Source organism: Bos javanicus, chromosome 2, assembly GCF_032452875.1.
Source record: "Bos javanicus breed banteng chromosome 2, ARS-OSU_banteng_1.0, whole genome shotgun sequence".
Lineage (NCBI taxonomy): Eukaryota > Metazoa > Chordata > Mammalia > Artiodactyla > Bovidae > Bos > Bos javanicus.
The window spans coordinates 124,827,208-124,852,988 of record NC_083869.1 but is presented as its reverse complement, the minus strand read 5'-3'; the positions used below and the strand labels follow the sequence as shown (position 1 = coordinate 124,852,988).

The 25,781-nt window shown below is 43.3% G+C and overlaps 2 protein-coding genes and 3 non-coding genes across 20 annotated transcripts in view; all 5 read left to right on the top strand.

Annotated features, from left to right (window-relative positions):
• PHACTR4 (phosphatase and actin regulator 4) overlaps positions 1-6,461 on the top strand; it is a 109,476-nt gene extending 103,015 nt beyond the window's left edge. For all 12 annotated transcript variants that reach the window (XM_061390858.1, XM_061390804.1, XM_061390850.1 and 9 more), the window contains one exon: positions 4,191-6,461. In XM_061390858.1, the coding sequence (XP_061246842.1) occupies positions 4,191-4,206 (16 nt within the window). In that variant the 3' untranslated portion in view covers positions 4,207-6,461. The remainder of the gene's footprint in view (positions 1-4,190) is intronic.
• A 4,766-nt stretch (positions 6,462-11,227) lies between these two features.
• The window catches only part of RCC1 (regulator of chromosome condensation 1), a 37,283-nt gene continuing 22,729 nt past the window's right edge, over positions 11,228-25,781 (top strand). For 4 of the 5 annotated variants that reach the window (XR_009731282.1, XM_061390907.1, XM_061390953.1 and 1 more), the window contains exons 1-3: positions 11,239-11,371; positions 12,149-15,573; positions 24,774-24,901. The gene's annotated coding sequence lies outside the window, so the exon portion shown is untranslated. Of the gene's footprint in view, positions 11,372-12,148; positions 15,574-24,773; positions 24,902-25,781 lie in introns of all 5 variants that reach the window. The other variant, XM_061390894.1, reaches the window with a different exon arrangement.
• Positions 11,839-12,042, top strand: LOC133236119 (small nucleolar RNA SNORA73 family). Its single transcript, XR_009732745.1, has one exon. It is a non-coding gene; the product is annotated as a small nucleolar RNA SNORA73 family (small nucleolar RNA).
• On the top strand, positions 12,768-12,971 carry LOC133236126 (small nucleolar RNA SNORA73 family). The gene has a single exon (XR_009732753.1). It is a non-coding gene; the product is annotated as a small nucleolar RNA SNORA73 family (small nucleolar RNA).
• LOC133236110 (small nucleolar RNA SNORA73 family) lies at positions 13,702-13,905 on the top strand. The gene has a single exon (XR_009732735.1). It is a non-coding gene; the product is annotated as a small nucleolar RNA SNORA73 family (small nucleolar RNA).

Sequence of the window (25,781 nt, the reverse complement as noted above, 5' to 3'; positions counted from 1 at the left end):
CCATTTCCTGCCTGTGTCAGTATTCAGTTCAGTTCTTCAGTCACTCAGTTGTGTCAGACGCTGCGACCCTGTAAACCTCAGCATGCCAGGCCTCCCTGTCCATCACCAGCTCCCGGAGTTCACCCAAACCCATGTCCATTCAGTTGGTGATGCCATCCAACCATCTCAACCTCTGTCATCCCCCTCTCCTCCTGCCCTCAATCTTTCCCAGCATCAGGGTCTTTTCAAATAAGTCAACTCTTTGCATCAGGTGGCCAAGTATTGGAGTTTCAGCTTCAACATCAGTCCTACCAATGAACACCCAGGACTGATCTCCTTTAGATGGACTGGTTGGATCTCCTTGCAATCCAAGGGACTCTCAAGAGTCTTCTCCAACACCACAGTTCAAAAGCATCAATTCTTCAGGGCTCAGCTTTCTTTATAGTCCAACTCTCACATGCATACATGACCACTGGAAAAACCATAGCCTTGACTAGACGGACCTTTGTTGGCAAAGTAATGTCTCTGCTTTTCAATATGCTGTCTAGGTTGAACATAACTTTCCTTCCAAGGAGTAAGCGTCTTTTAATTTCATGGCTGCAGTCACCATCTGCAGTGATTTTGCAGCCCCAAAACATAAAGTCAGCCACTGTTTCCGTTTCCCCATCTATTTGCCATGAAGTGATGGGACCAGACGCCATGATCTTCGTTTTCTGAACGTTGAGCTTTAAGCCAACTTTTTCACTCTCTTCTTTCACTTTCATCAAGAGGCTCTTTAGTTCTTCATTTTCTGCCAAAAGGGTGGTGTTATCTGCATATCTGAGGTTATTGATATTTCTCCTGGCAATCTTGATTGCAGCTTGTGCTTCTTCCAGCCCGGCGTTTTTCATGATGTATTCTGCATATAAGTTAAATAAGCAGGGTGACAATATACAACCTTGACGTACTCCTTTTCCTATTTGGAACCAGTCTGTTGTTCCATGTCCAGTTCTAACTGTTGCTTCCTGACCTTCATACAGCTTTCTCAAGAGGCAGGTCAGGTGGTCTGGTATTCCCATCTCTTTCAGAATTGTCCACAGTTTATTGTGATCCACACAGTCAAAGGCTTTGGCATAGTCAATAAAGCAGAAGTAGATGTTTTTCTGGCTCTCTTTTGCTTTTTCAGTGATCGAGCGGATGTTGGCAATTTGATCTCTGGTCCTCTGCCTTTTCTTAAACCAGCTTGAACATCTGGAAGTTCACAGTTCACGTATTGCTGAAGCCTGGCTTGGGGAATTTTGAGCATTACTTTACTAGTGTGTGAGATGAGTGCAATTGTACGGTAGTTTGAGCATTCTTTGGCATTGGAATGAAAACTGACCTTTTCCAGTCCTGTGGCGACTGTTGAGTTTTCCAAATTGGCTGGCATATTGAGTGCAGCACTTTCACAGCATCATATTTCAGGATTTTAAATAGCTCACTGGAATTCCATCACCTCCACTAGCTTTGCTCGTAGTGATGCTTTCTAAGGCCCACTTGACTTCACATTCCAGGATGTCTGGCTCTAGGTGAATGATCACACCATTGTGATTATCTGGGTCGTGAAGATCTTTTTTGTACTGTTCTTCTGTGTATTCTTGCCACCTCTTCTTAATATCTTCTGCTTCTGTTAGATCCATACCATTTCTGTCCTTTATTGAGCCCATCTTTGCATGAAATGTTCCCTTGGTATCTCTGATTTTCTTGAAGAGATCTCTAGTCTTTCCCATTCTATTGTTCTCTCTCTTTGCATTGATTGTTGAGGAAGGCTTTCTTATCTCTCCTTGCTATTCTTTGGAACTCTGCATTCAAATGGGTCTATCTTTCCTTTTCTCCTTTGCTTTTCGCTTCTCTTCCTTTCACAGCTATTTGTAAGGCCTCCCCAGACAGCCATTTTCCTTTTTTGCATTTCTTTTCCTTGGGGATGGTCTTGATCCCTGTCTCCTGTACAGTGTCACGAACCTCAGTCCATAGTTCATCAGGCACTCTATCTATCAGATCTAGTCCCTTAAATCTATTTCTCACTTCCACTGTATAATCATAAGGGATTTGGTTTAGGTCATACCTGAATGGTCTAGTGGTTTTCCTACTTTCTTCAATTTAAGTCTGAATTTGGCAATAAGGAGTTCATGATCTGAGCCACAGTCAGCTCCTGGTCTTGTTTTTGTTGACTGTGTAGAGCTTCTCCATCTTTGGCTGCGAAGAATATAATCAATCTGATTTTGGTGTCGACCATCTGGTGATGTCCATGTGTAGAGTCTTCTCTTGTGTTGTTGGAAGAGGGTGTTTGCTATGACCAGTACGTTCTCTGGGCAGAACTCTATTAGCCTTTGCCCTGCTTCATTCTGTACTCCAAGGCCAAATTTGCCTGTTACTCCAGGTGTTTCTTGACTTCCTACTTTTGCATTTCAGTTCCCTATAGTGAAAAGGACATCTTTTTTGGGTGTTAGTTCTAGAAGGTCTTGTCAGTATTAGCTATTTTTAGTAGTAATAAAGTAATAAAGTGAGCAACAGTACAAGAAAGTCATAAAGAAAATGACGTTTAGGCTACATCTTACATTATGTAAAATAATTTATTTGCACGAGAAGGAAGGAAGGGGACTTCCCTGGTGGTCCAGTTGTTAAGGATCCACCTGCCAATGTAGGGGATACAGGTTCGATCCCCGGTCTGGGAAGATTCTATGTTCTACCAGGGCAACCAAGTCTGGTGCCACAGCCACCAAGCCCAAGCTCTTAGAGCTTGTGTTCTGCAATAATAGAAGGCACTGCAGTGAGAAGCCCCCCGCTCACCACAACTAGAGAAAGCCCATGCACAGCAATGAAGTCGTAGCCCCACCATAAATGTTTTATTAAAAAGAAGGAAGGAAGGAAGATGGTAAGCAAACCTGCCAGCTATAGTGGGACTTCGAGAGGCAGGAAAATGTGTGCTCTTTGTAACAGAACATGGAGCTGGAGCAGAGGACAGATGGGGGCAGCATGGTAAAGGTGAAACTAGCAAGATGGGTTACGGTCAGGTTCTGGAGAGCTTTGGCTCTTAGGTGAGGATGTTGGAACCTCTGGGGATCATGTATTTGCGAACAAACCCTGGTGGAAGTTTGGAAGGGGATTTGGAAGAATGAAGAGACCAGCAGCAAGGAGACCAGTTAGGAAGCAACTGAAATAGACTAAGCATGCTGCTAGTGCAAACCAGGGAAGATAAATTTGAAAGACATTTCATGCATAGAATCAACCAGAGTTGGCACTCTGTTGATTCCAGGGACAAATTAAAGGAAGTAATTGAAATGACTCTTTGATTTCTAACATGATTTTTGAGGACTGGTTAGTCTATAAGGAATTCAGTGAACAGTTTAGGACATTTATTCAGTAAATATTTATTCAGCACCCACTACATGATAGATACAGTGCTAGGTGCTTGGGATATAGCAGAGAATAAGGTAAAGTCCCTGTCCTTAAGGAGCTTTTGTTCTAAAAGAAGAAAACAGACAGTGAACAAACTAGAAAGTCAATTATATATGTTGAGCCTATGACACATTGAAGGGAGCTGCCTAGAAAACAGTTGGCTATTCAGCCTAGAGTCCAGGGAGGAAAAGAAGATATAAAGATTCAAATTTATGATAAAAGATAGTGGTTCTTAAGGAGAAAAGTGCTTTATATTTAAATGATGGACAGAAGAAAATGAATCTGGAAAGCAGATTGAGGAAAAGCAATTGAAAAAGAAGGAAAACTAGGGAAAACATAGTGTTACAGAAGTCAAAAGAAGTTTCAAGAAGAAAAGAAGATGGTCAGGAGTATCAGATGCTACAGAAATGTCAGGTAGGGTTAGAGTGGAGGAGAGGCAGTTTTTTTTGTTTTTTGTTTTTCAATTAGAACATAGCATTTCTTTATTTTTAAGATAATACAGTTGACCTGTGAACAATGCAGAAGTTGGGGTGCCCACAACCCTCTAAGCAGTTCAGTTGAAAATCCACATATGATTTATAGCTGCCCTCCCTATATGTGGCTCCTCTGTATCCATGGTTCCATTTCCTATACATCCTATTCGATCATATAGTTCTGTGGTATTTACTACTGAAAAAAATGTACATAAAATTGGACTTGTGCAGTTGTTGGACCCTGTTGTTCAAGAGTCAACTGTCATAGCAAAGTAGTCTGCAACATCTGGTAACCTGGCTCTTTCTGATCATTTCTTTTAGCTACCACCGTCCGTGATGCTGAAGTTTGAGAGAGGATCTAACAACCCCCCAACACAGGGCTGCTTCAGTGTGCAGAGAGGCACGGAGGGAGCTTCAGCACTTCCCAGCACAGCCAGAATTGAGTCCTCTGGGCTACAGTTCTGGAGTGAACAGCACTTCGATGAATGTAGCATTTCACTGGAATGGATTCTCACGTGCTGCCTTGGGCAAAACTGAACACTTTGTCAGTGCTTTTGAACCTTGTAATGATGCAGCATACCTGAGGGGTCTTCCCTCACCAGCCTCAATGTTCTGGGTCACGTGCAGGTTCCAAGTTTTATTGGCTGAACCTCACCCACGATGACTGCCTGTGCTGAGGCACAGTTTGCACCATTGGCCTTACCAGCCCTGTCCTGTTGTGAGACCCACCTGTATAGATGCTAAATTCTAGCCATCACATCCAGTTGGTGATGGGGGAAGCCTGCTGGAGGCCCCCAGTCTTCTAGGAAATGGGGCCCCCATCGCCAGGGAGATGCCTTCATTTCCCACTGGCATGTCAGCTAAAAGCCCTGCACTGTACTTTTTGTAATACAGCAATACAGTCCTCTTCAGGCAACCCAGCCCGGGAGAAGCTCAGGATCTGACATGTTCTTCTTTTGGCACAAATTATTCTGATTTGTATTTTTTTAAAAAATTGTGAAGAAATGATGGGAGCTTAACAGTTTTCCTATCTGTTAAACAGTCTTGAGCTGCAACTAGATTCCAAGTTGGGAAAATGAGACAGCATATATGTTTTCTATATATAAAAACAAAACCAAAAAGGGCCTTTACATTAAGGCCAACTTGGCAGAAAACTGACTCATGGCTCAAGTTGTTTAGACTGTTGTATTTTTGTTGTACCAGATGATAACTCTAAATCATTCTAACCAACAGATGCATTCTCTCCCCTACAGCAGGAGCACTGCGGGAGCACTCGTGTGCTGTCAGCCCCCACGCTTCCAGCCAGAATCACTGCAAGGTCCTGGGGGTGTGGGGACTAGACAGAAAAAGGTCCTTGGAGAAGCAGGTGGGAGGGGCGCGATCATGACCCACCGCTCCTCTCTGTTCCTCAGGACTGGTCGCCCTCTCCTGCCGCGCCTCCTCTTAACTCCCAACACTGACCCTCCTGCTCACCCTGTCTGGCAGCTGCCACCTCACTCAGCCCTCCTCTTCCAAGCTGCAGCCAGCGCAGTTGGTGCCTGGGCATTGGCTCAGCCCCCACACCCTTTTATATGTGTAATATATATTAATATGATTTCCTGAAACACACAATTCAGTTGCTTTCTTTGAATTTTTGTTGAAAACCATATGCCTTACTATGTCCCTCTAATTCCTACCCATTCTAAGTGGAAGGGAAAAAAAGTTCCTATTAAACTTTATGAATGTGGCTTTTCCCCCTGAATGTTCAGAAAATCGTGGCTGTTTCATGGATTTCTTCTGACTTCTTCTGCCAGTCCTTGTCCTGTCTCTGCTCTTTCAGTAGATGTTTCTCTCTTCCTCCTTTTGCATCCATGTAAGGTTCGCTGAAGAATCAGAATATCAGGTCAAAACAAAGCTAAAGTGACCTTAAAAGGCAGTAGCTTCTCTCTGTATGGGGAACAGGGAGGTGTTTGGATTTCTCGGTAACTGTCAAGTGCTTTATGGCTATGGAGATACACTGGGCTTACATCTCCTGCAGCTCCTTGACATTTGGGATGACTGAGGGGAGATAAAGAGATGATTCTATAAAGTTGTTAGAGGTGTGTATATAAGGTGACCACACATGAAGCGTTAACTTCTAACCTTTCTATCTTGTTGGTTTGGAAACTACTTGGCTTTTGCCAGCATCCTCTGTGGCTTCAGATGACATTTTTCACACCCTATTCACTCCCTTCCTTTCCCTTAATGTGCCAAGCTTGAAACAGGATTTGATTTCCTGAGCTACTTGTTTGCTTCCTGTGTGCCACCAAGGAATCTAATTCATCTTTCATCTCACTCATGTTCTTTTGAAACAAGTTACTTTGGGAGTCAAGTCCTTTCAGGTGTTTATATAAATATATATATATATATAAAGTGGATTTTGTGTTCTCCTTCCATGTAAGTAACAATTCACAATCATAATGTAAAGAAGAAATAGAAGTCTGTTGTATTGTACTTCAAGATGCTTCCCTGATGTACAGAATCTCCTTGTAAAATAAATAATTGCATTGTATATCAGTCTTCCTATCAATATTAATTATTAATGTATTTTAGAATTAAAAAGAACAAATTATATTATTTTGGTATGTAGTATTTCTTTTTTATGTTCTACCTCATTCCAGAAGTTTTAAGGTAGGTTAAAAATGATTCCTCAGAGACTTCCCTGGCAGTCTAATGGTATAGACTTCCATGCTCCCATTGCAGGGGCACAGGTTTGATCCTGCTCAAGGAACTAAGATCCTGCATGCTGCACAGCACAGCTGAAAAGGGGGGGAGGGGAGGTCCCTAAAATATTGCTAGACATCCTAAATGAGAAGTAAATGAGGGAGAAAAGTTATAGTAAGAACATTAAACGCAGCCAGAGATGAAGGTCAGTAATGTTTGTGTCTGTCTGTATAAACTGTAGAAAATGAATAAGCTTCAGAGTTGAAAGCCAACTGTGAACCCCACACTGTGTACCTCTAGGTTTTATTAATCCCACCTAGTCTGGGAGGTAAGTAAAAATACACTCATTTAACCAGTGAAGAACTTCAGAGGTGAAGTTACTTCCCCCAGGTCAAAGCAAATATATAATCATCCTTTATATATTCAAGGAAAACCAAGTGCATCCTGACCAATTGTCCCTAAAGGGACTTACTGTATATGGACCAGATATAATTAGGCCTTAGGCTGACATCACAAAAATAGGACAATTTGTAGCTCATGTATTCCATTCTGGCAAGCAGCCCAGTTTCAATCCAGGTGGCCCCACCAATGACTCACCTTGTACTTTTCACTTCAGAGGCTGGTCTTGTTTAGCATACCACCCTTTACCTAGGGTTAAGAGAAACCATGAGTCAGAACTGCTTGAGTCATTGGGCTCCACCTGCTCCCATATCTTCCTTCTACTAGCCCTCCAAAGAGACCTCAAACTGCCATTACCTTCTTGAGGTCATGTGTTGTCTCTAGAAGTGTTTGTGCAGCAGTTCACAACTCAATAAAAAATGAGGTTAACAACAACAACAAAAACATGCACCTCATGTGTGGACCTTACTCACTACCTCTACCGCCTACTTTATCAATTATCAGAATTAGAGATCGTAATATGTTCAGCATCCCAAATGTGAAACTTTGGTATTACTATGTTCGGCATTCCAAATCTGAAACTTTGGTATTACTATATTTGCAAGTTCCTCTCTTACCTTGCAGAATTCTCTACCCCAGAAATGTCTCAGTTCCTTTATCTCCTCTTGCCTTATTTACCACTCAAGTTGGGAGCCAGCACAATTTAACGGGACTTTATAACTTCCAATCCATCCTCCAATACTGCCACTAGAGTTACCGTTCTAAAAGGCAAAGACAGTCATAGCAATCCTTTTATTTCAAAACTTATTAGCCCCTAGGACTTCCCTGGTGGTCCAGTGGTTAAGATTCAGCCTGCCAGTGCAAGGGACATGGGTTCAGTCCATGGTCCAGGAAGATTCTGCCTACCTGGGAACAACTAAGCCTGTGTGCCACAACTACTGAAGCCTGAGCACCCTAGAACCTGCGCACCCCAACTAGGGAGTAGCCCCTGCTCACCCAAGTAGAGAAAGCCTGAGCCCAACAATGAAGACCCAGCACAGTCAAAAATTTTTTGTAAATTAAAAAAAACAACCTTACTGCCCCTTAGATACCTACAGGGTAAAATTTAAACTTTGCTTGGACTACAAGATATTTTGTATTCAGCTCTTGACTACTTCTCATGCTCATGAGAAGTCCAGGCAGTTCTTTTGATGTTCCTAATCAAGCTGACCCCTTACCCTTCCTGGGAGACCACAGACCCGCCAGTTCCTCAGCCAAGAATGCTGTCATCATTTGCACTTCACCCTTCTACTATTCTTCTACAACCTTCTGCTAGTCTTCTACTAAGAATCTGCCTGCAATGCAGGAGACCCTAGTTCAATTCCTGGGAAGGGAAGATCTGCTGGAAATGAGATAGGCTACCCACTCCAGTATTCTTGGGCTTCCCTTGTGGCTCAGCCGGTAAGTGAAGTGACGTGAAAACCACTTAGTCATGTCTGACTCTTTGCAACCTCATGGACTATACCATCCATGGAATTCTCCAGGCCAGAATACTGGAGTGGATAACCTTTCCCTTCTTCAGGGGATCTTCCCAACCCAGGGATCAGACCCAGGTCTCTCACATTGCAGGCAGATTCTTGAGCAGCTGAACCACAAGGGAAGCCCTCAGCTGGTAAAGAATGGCTCAGATGGTAAAGAATAGGCCTGCAATTCAGGAGACCTGGGTTCAGTCCCTGGGTCGGGAAGATTCCCCAGAGAAGGGAATGCCAACCCACTCCAGTATTCTTGCCTGGAGAATTCCATGGACAGAGGAACCTGGCGGGCTACAGTCCATGGGGTCTCAAAGAGTTGAACATGACTGAGCGACTTAACACTTTCTTCTACTATTCCTTCAAGTTTTAGCTCAAATTTTAACTCCCCAGGAAAACCCTCTCAGCCTTTAGCCAATTTTTCAATTGCTCTATCCTCAGAATACCGTATTTATGCCATACATCACTTATCAAGTAGTAGGATAATTTGCTGTCATGTCTGTTTCCTCCACTCTTGAGTTCTCAAGGACCGAAAAAGTAGTTCATCTCAATTTCCAGTGTCTAGCACAATGTCTAGCAAATTGTCATATTCACTATGGAAATATTGAACGAGTGATTGAAAGGCAACTGAATACTCATAATATCACCAGAAAAGTAGAATTATTTGTCTTTCTTTCTCTAAACTGCTAGTTCTCAAACCTTTTTGTTTCATGACCCCTTCATAATTTACAACATTACTCAAAACCCCAAAGAACTGTTGTATCTGTAGGTGATACCTATTGATACTTACTGTACTAAAAACTGAGAAAATTTCAAAATACTTATGATACATTTCAAAATAATAATCCATTATATTAATTGATAATATATTTGTATTAAAAATAACTATTTTTAAAAATAGAGAAGAGTGGCACTGTTTTACAAAGTAATGCTCAAAATTCTCCAAGCTAAGCTTCAACAGTATGTGAACTTCCAGATGTTCAAGCTAGATTTAGAAAAGACAGACAAACCAGAAATCAAATAGCCAACATCCACTGAATTATAGAAAAAGCTAGAGAATTCCAGAAAAAAAAAAAAAAAAACCATCCGCTTCGCTGACTACACTAAACCTTGTGTTGTGGATCACAACAAACTGTGGAAAATTCTTCAAGAGTGGGGTTCCCTGGTGGCTCAGCTGGTAAAGAATTCGCCTGCAATGTGGGAGACCTGGAATCGATCCCTGGGTTGGGAAGATCCCCTAGAAAGGAAAAGGCTACCCACTCCAGTATTCTGGCCTGGAGAATTCCATGAACTCTATAGCCCATGGGATCACAAAGAGTCGGACACGGCTGAGCGATTTTCACTCACTTAACCTGCCTCCTGAGAAATCTGTATGCCGGTCAAGAAGCAACAGTTAGAACCAGACAGGGAACAACACACTGGTTCCAAATTGAGAAAGGAGTACGTCAAGGATGCATATTGTCATCCTGCTTCTTTAACTTAAATGCAGAGTACATCATAAGAAATGCCAGGCTGGATGAAGCACAAGCTGGAACCAAGATTGCCAGGAGAAATATCAGTAACCTCATATATGCATATGACACCACCCTTATAGCAGAAAGCAGAGGAACTAGAGCCTCTTGATGAAAGTGAAAGAGGAGAGTGAAAAAAGTTGGCTTAAAACTCGACATTGAAAAAACGAAGATCATGGCATCCAGTCCCATCACTTCATAGCAAACAGGTGGAAACAGTGACAGATTTTATTTTCTTGGGCTCCAAAATCAATGCGGATGGTGACTGCAGCCATGAAATTAAAAGATGCTTGCTCCTTGTAAGAAAAGCTATGACAAACATAGACGGCATATTAAAAAGCAGAGACATTACCTTGAGGACAAAGGCCCCTCCAGGCAAAGCTATGGTTTTTCCAGTAATCATGTATAGATGTGAGAGTTGGACCATAAAGAAAGCTGACCGCTGAAGAATTGATGCTTTTGGACTGTGGTGTTCCAGAAGACTCTAGCGAGTCCCTTGGACTGCAAGGAGATCAAATCTGTCAATCCTAAAGGAAATCAACCCTGAATATCCATTGGAAGGACTGATGCTGAAGATGAAGTTCCAATACTTTGGCCACCTGATGTGAAGAACTGACTCAATGGGAAAAGACCCTGATGCTGGGAAAGACTGAAGGCAGGAGGAGAAGGGGATGATAGAGGATGAGATGGTTGGATGGCATCATCGATGCGATGGACATAAAACTGAGTAAGCTCCGAGACTTCGTGATGGACAGGGAAGCCTGGTGTCCTGCAGTCCATGGGGTCGCAAAGAGTCGTACACGACTGAGCGACTGACCTACTACTACTAACTATATGCCTGCTGCTGCTAAGTCGCTTCAGTCATGTCCGACTCTGTGCGACCCCAGAGACGACAGCCCACCAGGCTCCCCGGTCCCTGGGATTCTCCAGGCAAGAACACTGGAGTGGGCTGCCATTTCTTTCTCCAATGCATGAAAGTGAAAAGTGAAAGTGAAGTCGCTCAGTCGTACGACTCGTAGCGACCCCATGGACTGCAGCCTACCAGGCTCCTCCGCCCATGGGATTTTCCAGGCAAGAGTACTGGAGTGGGGTGCCATTGCCTTCTCCAAACTATACGCCTAAACACTTAAAGACACGTACTGGCTGTAACCTGCCTCCTCCTTCAAGGTACTGCGGGAAGACTCTAGTATCGCGAGATGCCGCTGAGCCAGATTAGGGGCGTTAACCGGCAATGGGTTCCCAGAACCCTTAGCGAAATTTTAATTCCCTAACTGCGCATGTCGCAGCGCAGGCGCAATAGACATTTCTTGACTGCCCCTGGCTCCAGGAGCTATAAATACCGATGCCTTTGCGTTCTGGGGTCTTTTTGGGAGAGACTCTCGTCGTGCTTTAGTGTTTCTAGGTGAGTGGGACCAACTGCCTGCTTCGTGGGCGCTTCATCTGATATGGGGTCGGTCTGCCTTTTCTGTGGGAACCGTACTATTCAGAATGATTCCGAGTCTTCGGCGTTCGTGCCAACTACAGCTACTCGCAAAAAATGGGGTGGGGTGGGTCGGAGAGGCCTCGCACGCCTCGGTTCTTGGCGGTAGCTAAGGACTGCTGGCGACGGAACTCGAGGACCTGCAGGACTGCCGTCCTCCTTAAGTGCGCGCGGCGCCCTCATTTCCTAATGCGCCATTATGCCGCCTCGTTAGCGTCTTCACTAGAGTTGCAGACAGCTCATTTTGTTTGATTCACTGATTTAGAAACGGCTCAGCTGCCACTTATTTTTTCTTTGGGGGTAATGTTTAATTTTGTATGATAGACTTATTGGTCCTTAACTGTATAATCGCCTTAACTGTTTGTATTTGCTACGTAGAAGTATTTAGACCAACGTGGATACCCCGGGAGGTCACTCTCCCCGGGCTCTGTCCAGGTGGCGTACGGGAGCATAGGGCTCTGCCCGGTGACGTACAGTCCCTTTCCACAACGTTGGAGATGAAGCCGGGCCTTGAGTCTGCGCCTGCATATTCCTACGTCTTCTCAGAGTCCTGTGGACAATGACTGAGGAGAAAAACCATGCAGGAAACAGCTCTGTAGAGCAGTCTGTCTGGATCTGGGTTGCTCCGAAGTGAATTTTTTTTAATTGTTTTAACCTGTTTTGCTGTGCAGTTGGGTTAAGGTTTTCCTTCTTTTGCAGCATTTTGTTTGGGATTCCAAATACAACTGGATTTGAGGTGAGTAGATCTAGGAATTGCTTTTGGCCTGTCGGTGTTTGCTAATTTTGTTCCACGAAATTGATTTTCACGTCTTTAATATTCGTGATAGAGAAGATTTTTATATTGCAAAAGGACTAATTTTGACAAAGTGATTAAACCAAAGTTCGCAAAGTTTTCATGCGTGAGCTGTGTGTGTAATGTGTGTATCTGCTCAGTCCAGGAGAACTCAGGATTCGGGTCTATGATATTAGAAGTGAAATTGGGCATATGCTCCAGCATACTTGTGAAAGTAACTAATAGATAAAGCATAAAATAGTCAATAGCTAACAAGAACTTGGAGTTTGTGAGAAGCAATTTAAAATCCTGTGGACTTTGACATGGTTCAAGTATAGGTGTGAAGGGATGGAGATAAAGGGAAATGTAATCTCTAAAATAGTGGTACATTAAGTCTGCTACATACCAACCTTTCTGTGAGAAGCGTTGTAGACTTATTACATGGCATTACAATAATAACCAATTCCATGGTACTGTATAGCCCATTGTGTTAGCTGAGTGCCTAGGCTAAACTTTGGTTTAGTATTCTGATACTGTTCAGATATCCCAACGTGGATACCCCGGGAGGTCACTCTCCCCGGGCTCTGTCCAGGTGGCGAACGGGAGCGTAGGGCTCTGCCCGGTGACGTACAGTCCCTTTCCACAACGTTGGAGATGAAGCCGGGCCTTGAGTCTGCGCCTGCATATTCCTACGTCTTTTCAGAGTCCTGTGGACAATGACTGAGGAGAAAAACCATGCAGGAAACAGCTCTGTAGAGCAATCTGTCTGGATCTGGGTTGCTCCGAAGTGAATTTTTTTTTAATTGTTTTAACCTGTTTTGCTGTGCAGTTGGGTTAAGGTTTTCCTTCTTTTGCAGCATTTTGTTTGGGATTCCAAATACAACTGGATTTGAGGTGAGTAGATCTAGGAATTGCTTTTGGCCTGTCGGTGTTTGCTAATTTTGTTCCACGAAATTGATTTTCACGTCTTTAATATTCGTGATAGAGAAGATTTTTATATTGCAAAAGGACTAATTTTGACAAAGTGATTAAACCAAAGTTTGCAAAGTTTTCATGCGTGAGCTGTGTGTGTAATGTGTGTATCTGCTCAGTCCGGGAGAACTCAGGATTCGGGTCTATGATATTAGAAGTGAAATTGGGCATATGCTCCAGCATACTTGTGAAAGTAACTAATAGATAAAGCATAAAATAGTCAATAGCTAACAAGAACTTGGAGTTTGTGAGAAGCAATTTAAAATCCTGTGGACTTTGACATGGTTCAAGTATAGGTGTGAAGGGATGAAGATAAAGGGAAATGTAATGTAATCTCTAAAATAGTGGTACATTAAGTCTGCTACATACCAACCTTTCTGTGAGAAGTGTTGTAGACTTATTACATGGCATTACAATAATAACCAGTTTCATGGTACTGTATGGCCCATTGTGTTAGCTGAGTGCCTAGGCTAACTTTGGTTTCGTATTCTGATACTGTTCAGATATCCCAACGTGGATACCCCGGGAGGTCACTCTCCCCGGGCTCTGTCCAGGTGGCGAACGGGAGCGTAGGGCTCTGCTCAGTGACGTACAGTCCCTTTCCACAACGTTGGAGATGAAGCTGGGCCTTGAGTCTGCGCCTGCATATTCCTACAGCTTCTCAGAGTCCTCTGGACAATGACTGAGGAGACAAACCATGCAGGAAACATCTAGTATACAAAAATTTTAACGGGGAACTAAGATTGTATAAATGAATCTAATCCTTTTTTCTTGTAATGTCATTTTCAGGAGAGAAGAGGAGCCTCACCGACTTCGCAGTTAGCAATGCTTTGGAGTCTTTCTTTGACAGGGAAATTAGTAAAGTAAAAATTAACTCCAGGCAAAACTACTGGAGTGGAACCCATTCCTTTCTCCATGGGGATCTTCCTGACCCAGGGATTGAACCTAGATCCTACTGCATTGCAGGTAGATTCTTTACATTCTGAAACACCAAGTAAAATGAGTAATACATTCATTGAAGATAGGCCTGGGAGATTTGGTTAACCCCTGGAACTACACCTTAAAACCCATGAGTTCTACTGTTCTGAAATTTATAAGACATGTCAGAGACTATATGGGCAGGTCTTAGAGTATAGTGACCTGGAAGGCTCAAAAGACCTTTTCAGGTTTCCTATCTGGTGAAAACTTGATGTAATGACACTAAGATATTGACCTCTTTATCTATCACTCTTAAAAGTGGAAAGTAGGTGCCCATGAGAATCAGCATGTCTTAAAGAAATCCATCAATTTCTAATGTAATCGTGAACTTTAATAAAGATGACTATATGTGTATTTGTGTGGTCTTTTGGGGGGTTTTGTTATGTTTTTGTCACATCGTTTTGCTGGTAGAATCTTAGTCCTTAACTAAGGATCAAACCCAGATTCCCTGCAGTGAAAGCAGCAAGGGAATTCTATGAGTGTTCTGTCAGTCCTGGTAGGTTTTGCTGTAGCTGAAGGTCTTGAGCTCTTGTGTTCAATATTGGCATTTGTGTACGACTACTATTGGGAAATGCATTCATTGTTCAGTCACCAAGTCCTGTCCAGTTCTTTAGGACCCCCATGGACTGCAGGCTTCCTCTGTCCTCCCAGAGTTTGCTCAAACTTAGGTCCATTGTGTCAGTGATGCTATCTAACCATCTGATCCTCTGCCTTCAGTCTTTGCCGGCCACAGGGTTTTTTTCCATCTGGCTTCTGTATTGAAGCTTCAGCATCAGTCTTTCAAATGAATATTCAGGGTTGATAACCTGTAACCTGTCTGGTTTGATCTTGCTGGCCAAGGGACTCTCCATCTCATCTGCAGCACCACAGTTTGAAGGCATCAGCCTTTTTTATGGTTTACGTGAAAACTGGAAAACCTGGCTTTGACGATGTGGACCTCGTTAAAAGCTTGAGTTGGTCTTTTTTTTTTTTTTTACTGGGTTGAGAATTCAAAGGTGGTGGTCTGTCACTAAGTTGTGGACTCTTCACTACCCCATGGACAGTAGCTTGCTGGGCCCCTCAGCCCATGGAGTTTTCCAGGCAGGAAAACAGGTTGCCATTTCCTCTTGCAGTTAACCCAGGGATAGAACCCATGTCTCTTGTGTCTCCTACATTGGCAAGCAGATTCTTTACCACTACGCCACCTGGGAAGTGCACAGTGTTTAAGGTAACCTGTCTTTTAAGTGTTACAGATTTATACTTTTCTAAACTTACAGGTGTTGAGGGGTCATAGTCTGCTCCTTTATCAAACTGGTGTGCTTGAGTCACAATAGAACTTTGTCAAGCCCTTTTATAGGCTGCAGCATTATGGGAAAGTCATGAGACCCTGAAGGATGGGGACTATTGGGGAGCCATCTAGAAGGTAGAGTCTAGATCTTCGGTGCGGCCATAAGTGGAATTTTACAAGCTGAAGGGGTGAAATACCTTGTTTGGAAGCCATTGGAGTCAAATATAAGAATTTTTTAACTTGGGCTGTGGCACAAACAAAAATGTTCAGATTCAATGCAAAGAGGGTAAAAGAATAGCTCCTGTCTAGGACTGCCTCCCTAGGTTCCTCTGTCCCCCCCTGTCTTCCATTGGCTCAAGTTCTCGTCCGTTAAGTTGGTGATGCTGTCTAACCAACTCCTCAGCCTGTTGGGTGCTTTATGGCTAGCTATACGAGTCACTACCTAAACAAGTAGCGACACTTGTGCCTGAATTCAGATTCAAAGTACTTGGCAACCCCAGGGGTGGGTATTAATCTGACTGCTTTTATGGAGAAACCCAGGAAGAGAAAAATAATTGCCCAGATCTACAACTAGGAAGTAGACTGGTCCTCTATTTGTATCCCCAGGGTTGGCTCTCTGTCCAGATCACGTTTTGGCCTCAGTTCAATTCAGTCGCTCAGTTGTTTCTGACTCTTTGTGACCCCATGAATTGCAGCATGCCAGGCTTCCCTGTCCATCACCAACTCCCAGAGTTCACTCAAACTCATGTCCATCGAGTCGGTGATGCCATCCAGCCTTCTCATCCTCTGTCTTCCACTTCTGCCCCCAATCCCTCCCAGCATCAGAGTCTTTTCCAATGAGTCAACTCTTCGCATGAGGTGGCCAAAGTATTGGAGTTTCAGCTTTAGCATCATTTCCTTCCAAAGAACACCCAGGACCGATCTCCTTTAGGATGGACTGGTTGGATCTTGCAGTTCAAGGGACTCTCAAGAGTCTTCTCCAACACCACAGTTCAAAAGCGTCAATTCTTTGGTGCTCGGCTTTCTTCATAGTCCCAACTTTCACATCCATACATGACCACTGGAAAAACCATAGCCTTGACTAGATGGACCTTTGTTAGCAAATGTCTATGCTTTTGAATATGCTATCTAGGTTGGTCATAACTTTCCTTCCAAGGAGTAAGCGTCTTTTAATTTCATGGCTGCAATCACCATCTGCAGTGATTTTGGAGCCCAAAAAAATAAAGTCTGATACTGTACGTTGTTTCCTCATCTGTTTGCCATGAAGTGATGGGACCAGATGCCATGATCTTCGTTTTCTGAATGTGGAGCTTTAAGCCAACTTTTTCACTCTCTTTCACTTTGATCAAGAGGCTTTTTAGTTCCTCTTCACTTTCTGCCATAAGGGTGGTGTCATCTGCATATCTGAGGTTATTGATATTTCTCCTGGCAATCTTGATTCCAGCTTGTGCTTCTTCCAGCCCAGTGTTTCTCATGATGTACTCTGCATAGAAGTTAAATAAGCAGGGTGACAATATACAGCCTTGACGTACTCCTTTTCCTATTTGGAACCAGTCTGTTGTTCCATGTCCAGTTCTAACTGTTGCTTCCTGACCTGCGTTATAGGCCTCATTCCCACATAAATGCTTTTGGATGGTAGATGCACAATAAATCTGAATGGTGTTTTTAGTATAAATTCTCAGGGTAAGGTAGGGTTCTAGGTGGGATTTCTTCCAGTATCCAAGTGTCAGGTCAGTCTCTCAGTCGTGTCCGACTCTGCAACCCCACGGACTGCAGCATGCCAGGCTTCCCTGCCCTTTACCATCTCCTGGAGCTTGCTCAAACTCCTGTCCATTGAGTCAGTGATGCCATCCAACCATCTCATCCTCTGTCATCCCCTTCTACCTTCAGTCTTTCCCAACATTAGGAGCTTTTCACTCAAGCAAACCTGTCAGAAAGTATTCTAGGTCACACCCTTTCTGCTAAACTTCAGGTTGCAACACACCTACCCATAGACTAAAACAGGTTCTTCTGGCTTTTTTCAGCATATAGGCCTTGATAGTCATACCAGTTGTTGCTAAACTGAGACTGCCTGAATTTGAATCCTGATACCACTTGTCCCTGTGACCTTGGGCAAGCTGCTTAACTTATTCCTGCCTCAGTCCATGTGCTCTTGCATAGAATGTATGCATACATGCTCAGTTGTATCTGACTGACCGCATGGGCTGTAGCCCGCCAAGCAAGCCTCTGTGTCCCTCAAATTTCCCAAGCAAGAATACTGAAGTGTGTTGCCATTTCCTTCTCCAAGGGATCTTCCCAACCCAGAGCTCAAACCCATGTCTACTACATTGACAGGCAGATTCTTTACCAACTGCGCCACCTGGGAATCATGGGGACACTAAAAGTACCTACTTCTTGGATTTGTAAGGAGAATTAGTGTTAATGTTTGTAGAAAACTTAGTCTGCTAAGTACAATGAACCTGTAGGAAAATTCTCTGACTTCAAACAACTAGGGACTTCAAGTGCTCTGAAGTGCTGTTTGAGTGCAGCACTTTAACAGCATAATCTTTAAGGATTTGAAATAGCTCAGGTGGAATTCCATCATCTCCTCTAGCTTTGTTCATAGTAATGCTTCCTTAGGCACAACTTGACTTCACACTGCAGGATGTCTGGCTCTATGTGAGTGACCACACCAGTTGATCCGTTCAGTTTTATTGAATAAAGTCTTAGCATGAAAGGTAAATTACCTACTAAATCAAGCTCTTATTTCGCTCGGAACCTACCTATCCAGGAGAGAAAGGGGGAGATGCAAGGATTAGTACCCTCCAAGATCAGCTAACTAGGAAATAGCAGAGCCAGGATTTAAACCCATCTCCAAAACTGTATCAAGGTATACTACTAACTGAAAAAGGCAGTGTGGTAAGGTATGTACATTACTTCATCTAATACTCCATGCACCCCTGTTAAAGTAGGTACAGTGTTTGCCCATTTTGCAGTGGAGACTGAACTTGGAGTTGAGGAACTTGCCCAAGTTATATAGCCAGTAAGTGGCAAAGCATGCATCTGAGCAAGAAAGTTGACTGTAGAACCTGTACTCAAACTTCGGGAAATGTTAGCTGTTTCCACCTTTTGTATTCAGCTAATTATTAGTACCCACTACACCATAAAATGTCTCAGTTGTAACAAATTATAAATCTGCTATGTGCCTGGGTCTACTTAACTCTGAAAAATATCAATACTTAGACATTACTTGCCAACAAAGGTCCATCTAGTCAAAGCTATGGTTTTTCTAGCAGTCATGTATGGATGTGAGAGTTGGACCATAAAGAAAGCTGAGCACCAAAGAATTGATGCTTTTGAACTGTGGTGTTGGAGAAGACTCCTGAGAGTCCCTTGGACTGCAAGGAGATCCAACCAGTCCATCCTAAAGGAAATCAGTCGTGAATATTCATTGGAAGGACTAATGCTGAAGCTGGAACTCCAATACTTTGGCCACCTGATGTGAAGAACTGACTCATTTGAAAAGACCCTGATGCTAGGAAAGATTGAAGGCAGGAGGAGAAGGGGACGACAGAGGATGAGATGGTTGGATGGCATCACCGACTCGATGGACATGAGTCTGAGTAAACTGCAGGAATTGGCAATGGACAGGGAGGCCTGACATGCTGCAGTCCATGGGGTCACAGAGTCGAACACTGAGCGACTGAACTGAACTGAGATAGACATGAGTGCAGTTTCCTAGGGAGTGAGAGCCCTTCCTGGCTGTTAACCTCTGTCTTTTACCACTTTCTGTCTTTGTGCACATCTTACCCTCTGATGGATGGGATCTTAGTTCCCCAACCAGGGATCAAATCCAGGCCCCCATGCAGTGGAAGGGTGGAGCCTTAACCACTGTACAGCCAAGGAAGTCCCAGAACCTGTATCTTTATGAAGATATCTGACATTTGATGATGATTTGCCATGTGCTAGGCCTGGTGGCTCAGACGGTAAAGCATCTGCCTACAGTGCATGAGACCCGGGTTCAATCCCTGGGTCGGGAAGATCTGGAGAAGGAAATGGCAACTCACTCCAGTATTCTTGCCTGGAAAATCCCATGGATGGAGAAGCCTGGTAGGCTACAGGCCATGGGTCACAAAGAGTCGGACAGGACTGAGCGACTTCACTTCACTTCACTTCACTTCACTTCAGGCATTCTTTAAGCCTTAAAAGAACACAGCCTTATACATGGCAGGGACTTTTTTTTATATCCATGTATAGAAAAGGAAGATAATCAAGGCCAGATTAGTTGCTCAAAGTCACACACCTTTAGATGAAGGTTTGCATCTTTGGAGTCTGAACTCAACCACCATCCTTACCTCCCTTTCCCCTAAGGATCCAGAACAGCCTGATTTGAAGGGAGGGTGGGCACCATGAGCATCCCATCGTGATAACATCATTATCATTCTAATGTGATTACTTTTTACTTGATGTCCATCTAACCTACTAGTTGATTTATCCTCAAAAAATGGGATGTTTGGCGCATAGCAAACACTGGTTGATGACTTTGTTTTTCTGTGTTCTATTTCATTGATTTCTGTTTTGATCTTTATTATGTTCTTTCTTCTGTTTCCTAGTTTCTTAAGGTAGAAGCTGAGGTAATTAATTTAAGACCTTTCCTTTTTTTGTAGGACAGGCATTTAGTGCTATGAGTTTCCCCTACATACTGCTCTGACAATATTCCACAAGTGAAAAACAAAAGAAACAATATCCCACAAGTTCTGCTAAGTTCTCTTTTCATTTAATTCCGTTCAAAATACTCTCAAATTCTGTTGTGATTTCTTCTTTGATCTGTGGGCTACTTAAAAGTACATGTTTATTGTTTATATTTTTATTTATTTAGGCCACGCTGCAGGGCTTGCAGTTTCCCACCAGGGACTGAATCCAGGCCATGGCAGTGAAAATGCTGAGTCCTAGCCACTAGACCCCCAGGGAATTCCAAAAGTGTATTTTTAAGTAATTGGGAGTTTTTCAAAGATCTTTCAGTTGTTGGTTTCTACTTTCCATTGTAGCCTGATTATATACTTTGTTTGATTGAATCTTTTTAAATTTAACAAGACTTTTCTATAACCCAGTATATTGGGAATTGTTTCACGTGTGCTCAGAAGGCATGAGTGTGTTACTGTCTGAAAAAATCGAGGTGGAATGTGAAAGATGAAGTATTCTGTAAATGTCAATCAGTTCAAATCCATTGAAAGTGTTGTTCAAGTCTATCCTGGCTGATTTTCTTCCTACCTATCAGTAATATTGAGAGTAAGGTACTGAAATGTCCACCTGTCTTTGTGGATTTGTCTATTTCCTCTAGAAGTTCTATCAGTTTTTGCTACACGTATTTGGGAACTCTGTTATTAGTTGCATGTATTTAGGATTGTGCATCTTGATTTTCTCCTTTACCATAGCGAAAGTACCTTCTTTTTTAAAATTTTTAATTGGAGGATAATTGCTTTACAACGTTGAGTTAGTTTCTCATACAACAACACGTGCATCAGCTGTAAGTATACATATGTCCCCAGTCTCTTGAACCTCCCTCTCATGCCCCGCCCCCACCCAAACCCACACCTCTAAGTTGTCACGGAACCAGGCTGAGCTCCCTGTGTTATACAGCAGCTTCCCACTAGCTAGCTGTTTTACATATGGTAACCCCAGGTAATGGAAATGATAAAGAATCTGCCTGCCAATGCAGGAGAAGGAAGAGATGTAGGTTCCATCCCTGGGTTGGGAAGATCCCCTGGAGGAGGAAATGGCAACCCACTCTAGTATTCTTGCCTGGGAAATCCCATGGACAGAGGAGCCTGGCGGGCTACAGTTCCTAGGGTCGCAAAAGACTTGGCAACTAAACAACAACAATGTACACGTTTCAGTGCTCCTCTCTCAATTCCTCCCCTCCCTGCACAGGAGTATTCTCTATGTGTGCACCTCTATCCCTGCCCTGCAAATAGGTTCATCAGTATCACTTTTCCAGACTCCACATATATGCGTTAATATACGATATTTGTTCTTCTCTGACTTACTTCACTCTGTATAACAGACTCTAGGTTCATCCACCTCACTGCAACTGACTCAAATACCTTCTTTATTTCAATAATACTCTGCTCTGAAATTGACTTTGCTATTAATATAGCTGCTCCAGCTTTCTTTTGACTAGTGTCACCAGAGTCTCTCTGTCTTTGTACTTTTCTGTTTGTGTAGAGTTGACCCTTGAACAACAATGGGGTGCTCCTGTATTGGCCCTCCATATCTGTGATTCTGCAACTTTGGGTTTAACCAACCTCCAATTGTGTGGTACTATAGTACATAGTTCATATTTATTGAAAAAACTCTGAGTATAAGTGGACCTGTGAAGTTCAGAAGTGTTGTTCAAGGGTCAGCTGTGTTTATGTTCAATGTGTACTTCTTGTAGGCAGTGTGTGGTTGGGTCTTGCTTTTTCTATTTGTTATGACAATCTGTCTTTTATTTGCAGTGTTCAAACCACATTTATTTTTATTTTTTCTTTTAGTTCATTATTTTTGTCTGTGGTGGCTCTTCATTGCTGCACTCAGGCTTTCTCTAGTTGCGGCTAGCGGGGGCTACTTTTTGTTGCAGCTCGAGGGCTTCTCATTGCTGTGGCTTCTCTTGTGGAGGACAGACTCTAGGGCACACAGGCTTCAGTAGTCGAGGCTCGTGGGCTCTAGAGCACAGGCTTAGTAGCTGTGGTGCACAGGCTAAGTTGCTCCACTGCATGTGGGATCTTCCCAGACCAGGGATTGAACCGCCATCCCTTGCATTGCAAGGTGGATTCTTAACCACTGGACCACCAGGGAAGCCTCCAGACCACGTTTATTTTTTATCACACATCTGTTGCCTTATAGTTTATAGGTTTATAGTTCGAACATTTTTTACCCATTATTTCTTCATATATTTTAAAAAACAAAAAGCATTTTATTTATTTGGCTGTGCAGGGTCTTAGTTGTGGTATGAGGGATCTTAGATCCCTGACCAGGGATTGAACCCTGGCCTCCTACATTGGGAGCATGGAATTCCAGCCACTGGACCACCAGGGAAGTCCCCTCTTCATCTATTTTCTATTCCCAGTTCCTCCTCATTTTCAGGGTCTCCAGTTACCTGCAGAGTAGGCCACTTATTAAAGTTATTCCATAGTTCACTCATACTCTTTTCACTTAAAATTTTTTTCTATGTTTCATTTTGGATAGTTTCTTTTGCTATGCATGAGGTTCACTAATCACTGCTTTTCCAATATCTAATCTGTTATTAATGCCATCCACTATATTTGTCATCTTCAGATCAGATCAGATCAGTCGCTCAGTCGTGTCCGACTCTTTGCAACCCCATGAATCGCAGCACGCCAGGCCTCCCTGTCCATCACCAACTCCCGGAGTTCACTCAGACTCACATCCATTGACTCAGTGATGCCATCCAGCCATCTCATCCTCTGTCGTCCCCTTCTCCTCCTGCCCCCAATCCCTCCCAGCATCAGAGTCTTTTCCAATGAGTCAACTCTTCACATGAGGTGGCCAAAGTACTGGAGTTTCAGCTTTAGCATCATTTCTTCCAAAGAAATCCCAGGGCTGATCTTCAGAATGGACTGGTCGGATCTCCTTGCAGTCCAAGGGACTCTCAAGAGTCTTCTCCAACACCACAGTTCAAAAGCATCAATTCTTCGGCGCTCAGCCTTCTTCACAGTCCAACTCTCACATCCATACATGACCACAGGAAAAACCATAGCCTTGACTAGACGGACCTTTGTTGGCAAAGTAATGTCTCTGCTTTTCAATATGCTATCTAGGTTGGTCATAACTTTCCTTCCAAGGAGTAAGCGTCTTTTAATTTCATGGCTGCAGTCATCATCTGTAGTGATTTTGGAGCCCATAAAAATAAAGTCTGACACTATTTCCACTGTTTCCCCATCTGTTTCCCATGAAGTGGTGGGACCGATGCCATGATCTTCGTTTTCTGAATGTTGAGCTTTAAGCCAACTTTTTCACTCTGGATCTTTTTTATCTTCCATGTCCCTACTTAACTTTTGGACACATGGAATACATTTAGAATAACTTTTAATATCATTCACTTCTAATTCTATCATCTGTGTCATTTCTAGGTCAGATTCAATTGACTGTCCTCCTTACTATGGTTTATGTTCAGTAAATAAAATACAACAATAATAGAGTGAAAAATTAATATTTATGTTCAAAGAAGATAAGATAAATGGGGCCAAAGAAGGCTTCATGGAGATGGCAAATAAAATTTAGTCTTAAATATATATATTTGATATATATGTAAAAATCAAGAATTCAGCTAGACAGGAAAGAAAACACTGGTAGGAAAGGTGAGAAAGGTAAGAAAGCAGGAATGAGCATGGGCACGTTGAGAGGACAGTGCAGAAGCCAAGAGGGAGGCGGGAAACAACAGCTTGGGGCATTTGGTGCTCCTAGCACAGCCCTGAAGAGATACGTAAGTCTTCAGACTTAGAAAATGAGCTTATGGATGCTGGGGAGAAGGATGGGGAAAGGATAGCTAGGGAGTCTGGGATGAGCATGCACACACTGCTATATTTAAGATGGGTAACCAACAAGGTCCTACTGTGTAGCACAGGGAATTCTGCTCAGTGTTATGTGGCAGACTGGATGGGAGGGGAGTTTGGGAGAGAATGGATATATGGCTGAGTCCCCTCACTGTTCACTTGAAACTGTCAAACATTGTTAATCAGCTATATTCCAATACAAAATAAAAAGTTAAAAAAAATATGTGAATCTCTACAGATTTTTAAGCAAGTCAAAGTCTCATAGTCATGATTTAAGGAGACTAACTTGGGGATCTTGATGGAATGAAATGAAGGCCAGGAGGTGCTGCTTTAGACCAGAGGGGCAGAAATAAAACATGGAGAGGAGAGGGAAGAACCAGGAAAGATGTTGCAGTTTGAGTGAGAAACTTTTAACCTTGGCTTGAAGGATGAAGGGTGAGGGTGGGAGGCGGGGGGGGGGCGGGTCTTGATCCATGGAAAATGAGTCTTATTTGGTGTATTGAGTCTTCTGCGTACAGCCATAAGACTAAAACCTAGCGTAGAGGTCAGTACCAGACCAGATGGGCTGTCCTCTCAGTTAAAAGGTGGTGGCTCAGCCCTGAACAAGATTTATGAATTCCATCCACTTGTATCATGACCCCAGACAACTTGCTTAACCTCTTTGAACCGCATTTTTTAAATTTTCCAACTGTCAAGAGTTTTGTGAGGAACAAATGAACGAATGGACGGATGTGTGTCTGAAGTTCAAGTTAGAGGTTTTACAAAATAGGTAACAATACTTATTTTTATAATTACATCAAGCTATGTGAATGAATAAGATCTTGGAGGAAGACAGCAAAGAGAGATCCCAGGGTTAAAACTTGGAGGAATTTCACAGTATATCATCCAAAAGGGGAGTCCGTGATGGAGGCAGAAGTAAACTTGAGGAGGTAAGAAACCTTGAAAATGGGGAGTACTTTGGGATGGGCTCTGTATGGAAGAAATTCAGCTGGTAAACATTCATCAGGAGCTTCCCTGGTGGCTCAAATGGTAAATAAAATAAAATAAAAAAATCATCTGCCTGCAATGTAGGAGACCTGGGTTCAATCCCTGGGTTGGGAAGATACCCTGGAGGAGGAAATGGCAACCCACTCCAGTATTCTTGCCTGAGAAATCCCAGGGACAGAGGAGCCTGGTGGGCTACAGTTCATGGGATCACCAAGAGTCAGAAACAACTGAGCAACTAACACTTTCACTTCAGACACTCATCAAAAGTGTCCATCTAGAGTTCAGGAATGATAGCATGACTTTCAGAGTCAAGAATCTACATGAAATGGAGAAAACATCCTTCTGCAGAGGTCATTCCTTTGACTTGGGAAACCCCCAGACACAATGAAAAGGCCTGAAAGGTGACCACAGGGAACCTGAAATACTGAAGAACTGTCTGAATCCATCCTGAAGAAGGAGCACGTTAACAAGAGAAGGGTAGGCAGCTACCCTACCTAGCTAGCTCCCAACCTCAGTTCACACCCTCCTCTTCTTTCTAATCTGGCCTCCCTGCCTCACTCTTGGTTTCCCCTCCACCCAAGCCCATTCTCCATTTTGTTCCAAAACAAAAATCTGCTCCCGTCACTCATGTGCTCAGATCCCTTCCAGAGTTCCCCATTTCCCCAGGATAGAGGGGGTCTCGTTAGACGAAACCGCTAAGTCCCTCCCACGGCACCCTCTGCCCCCAGTCAGACTCGGGCCGTTTCCCCAACCCACCAGAGGCTCTTATCGCTCTCTGTCCTCGTAAGGATGCTTCTCCTAGGATGCCCTACCCTCTTGGGC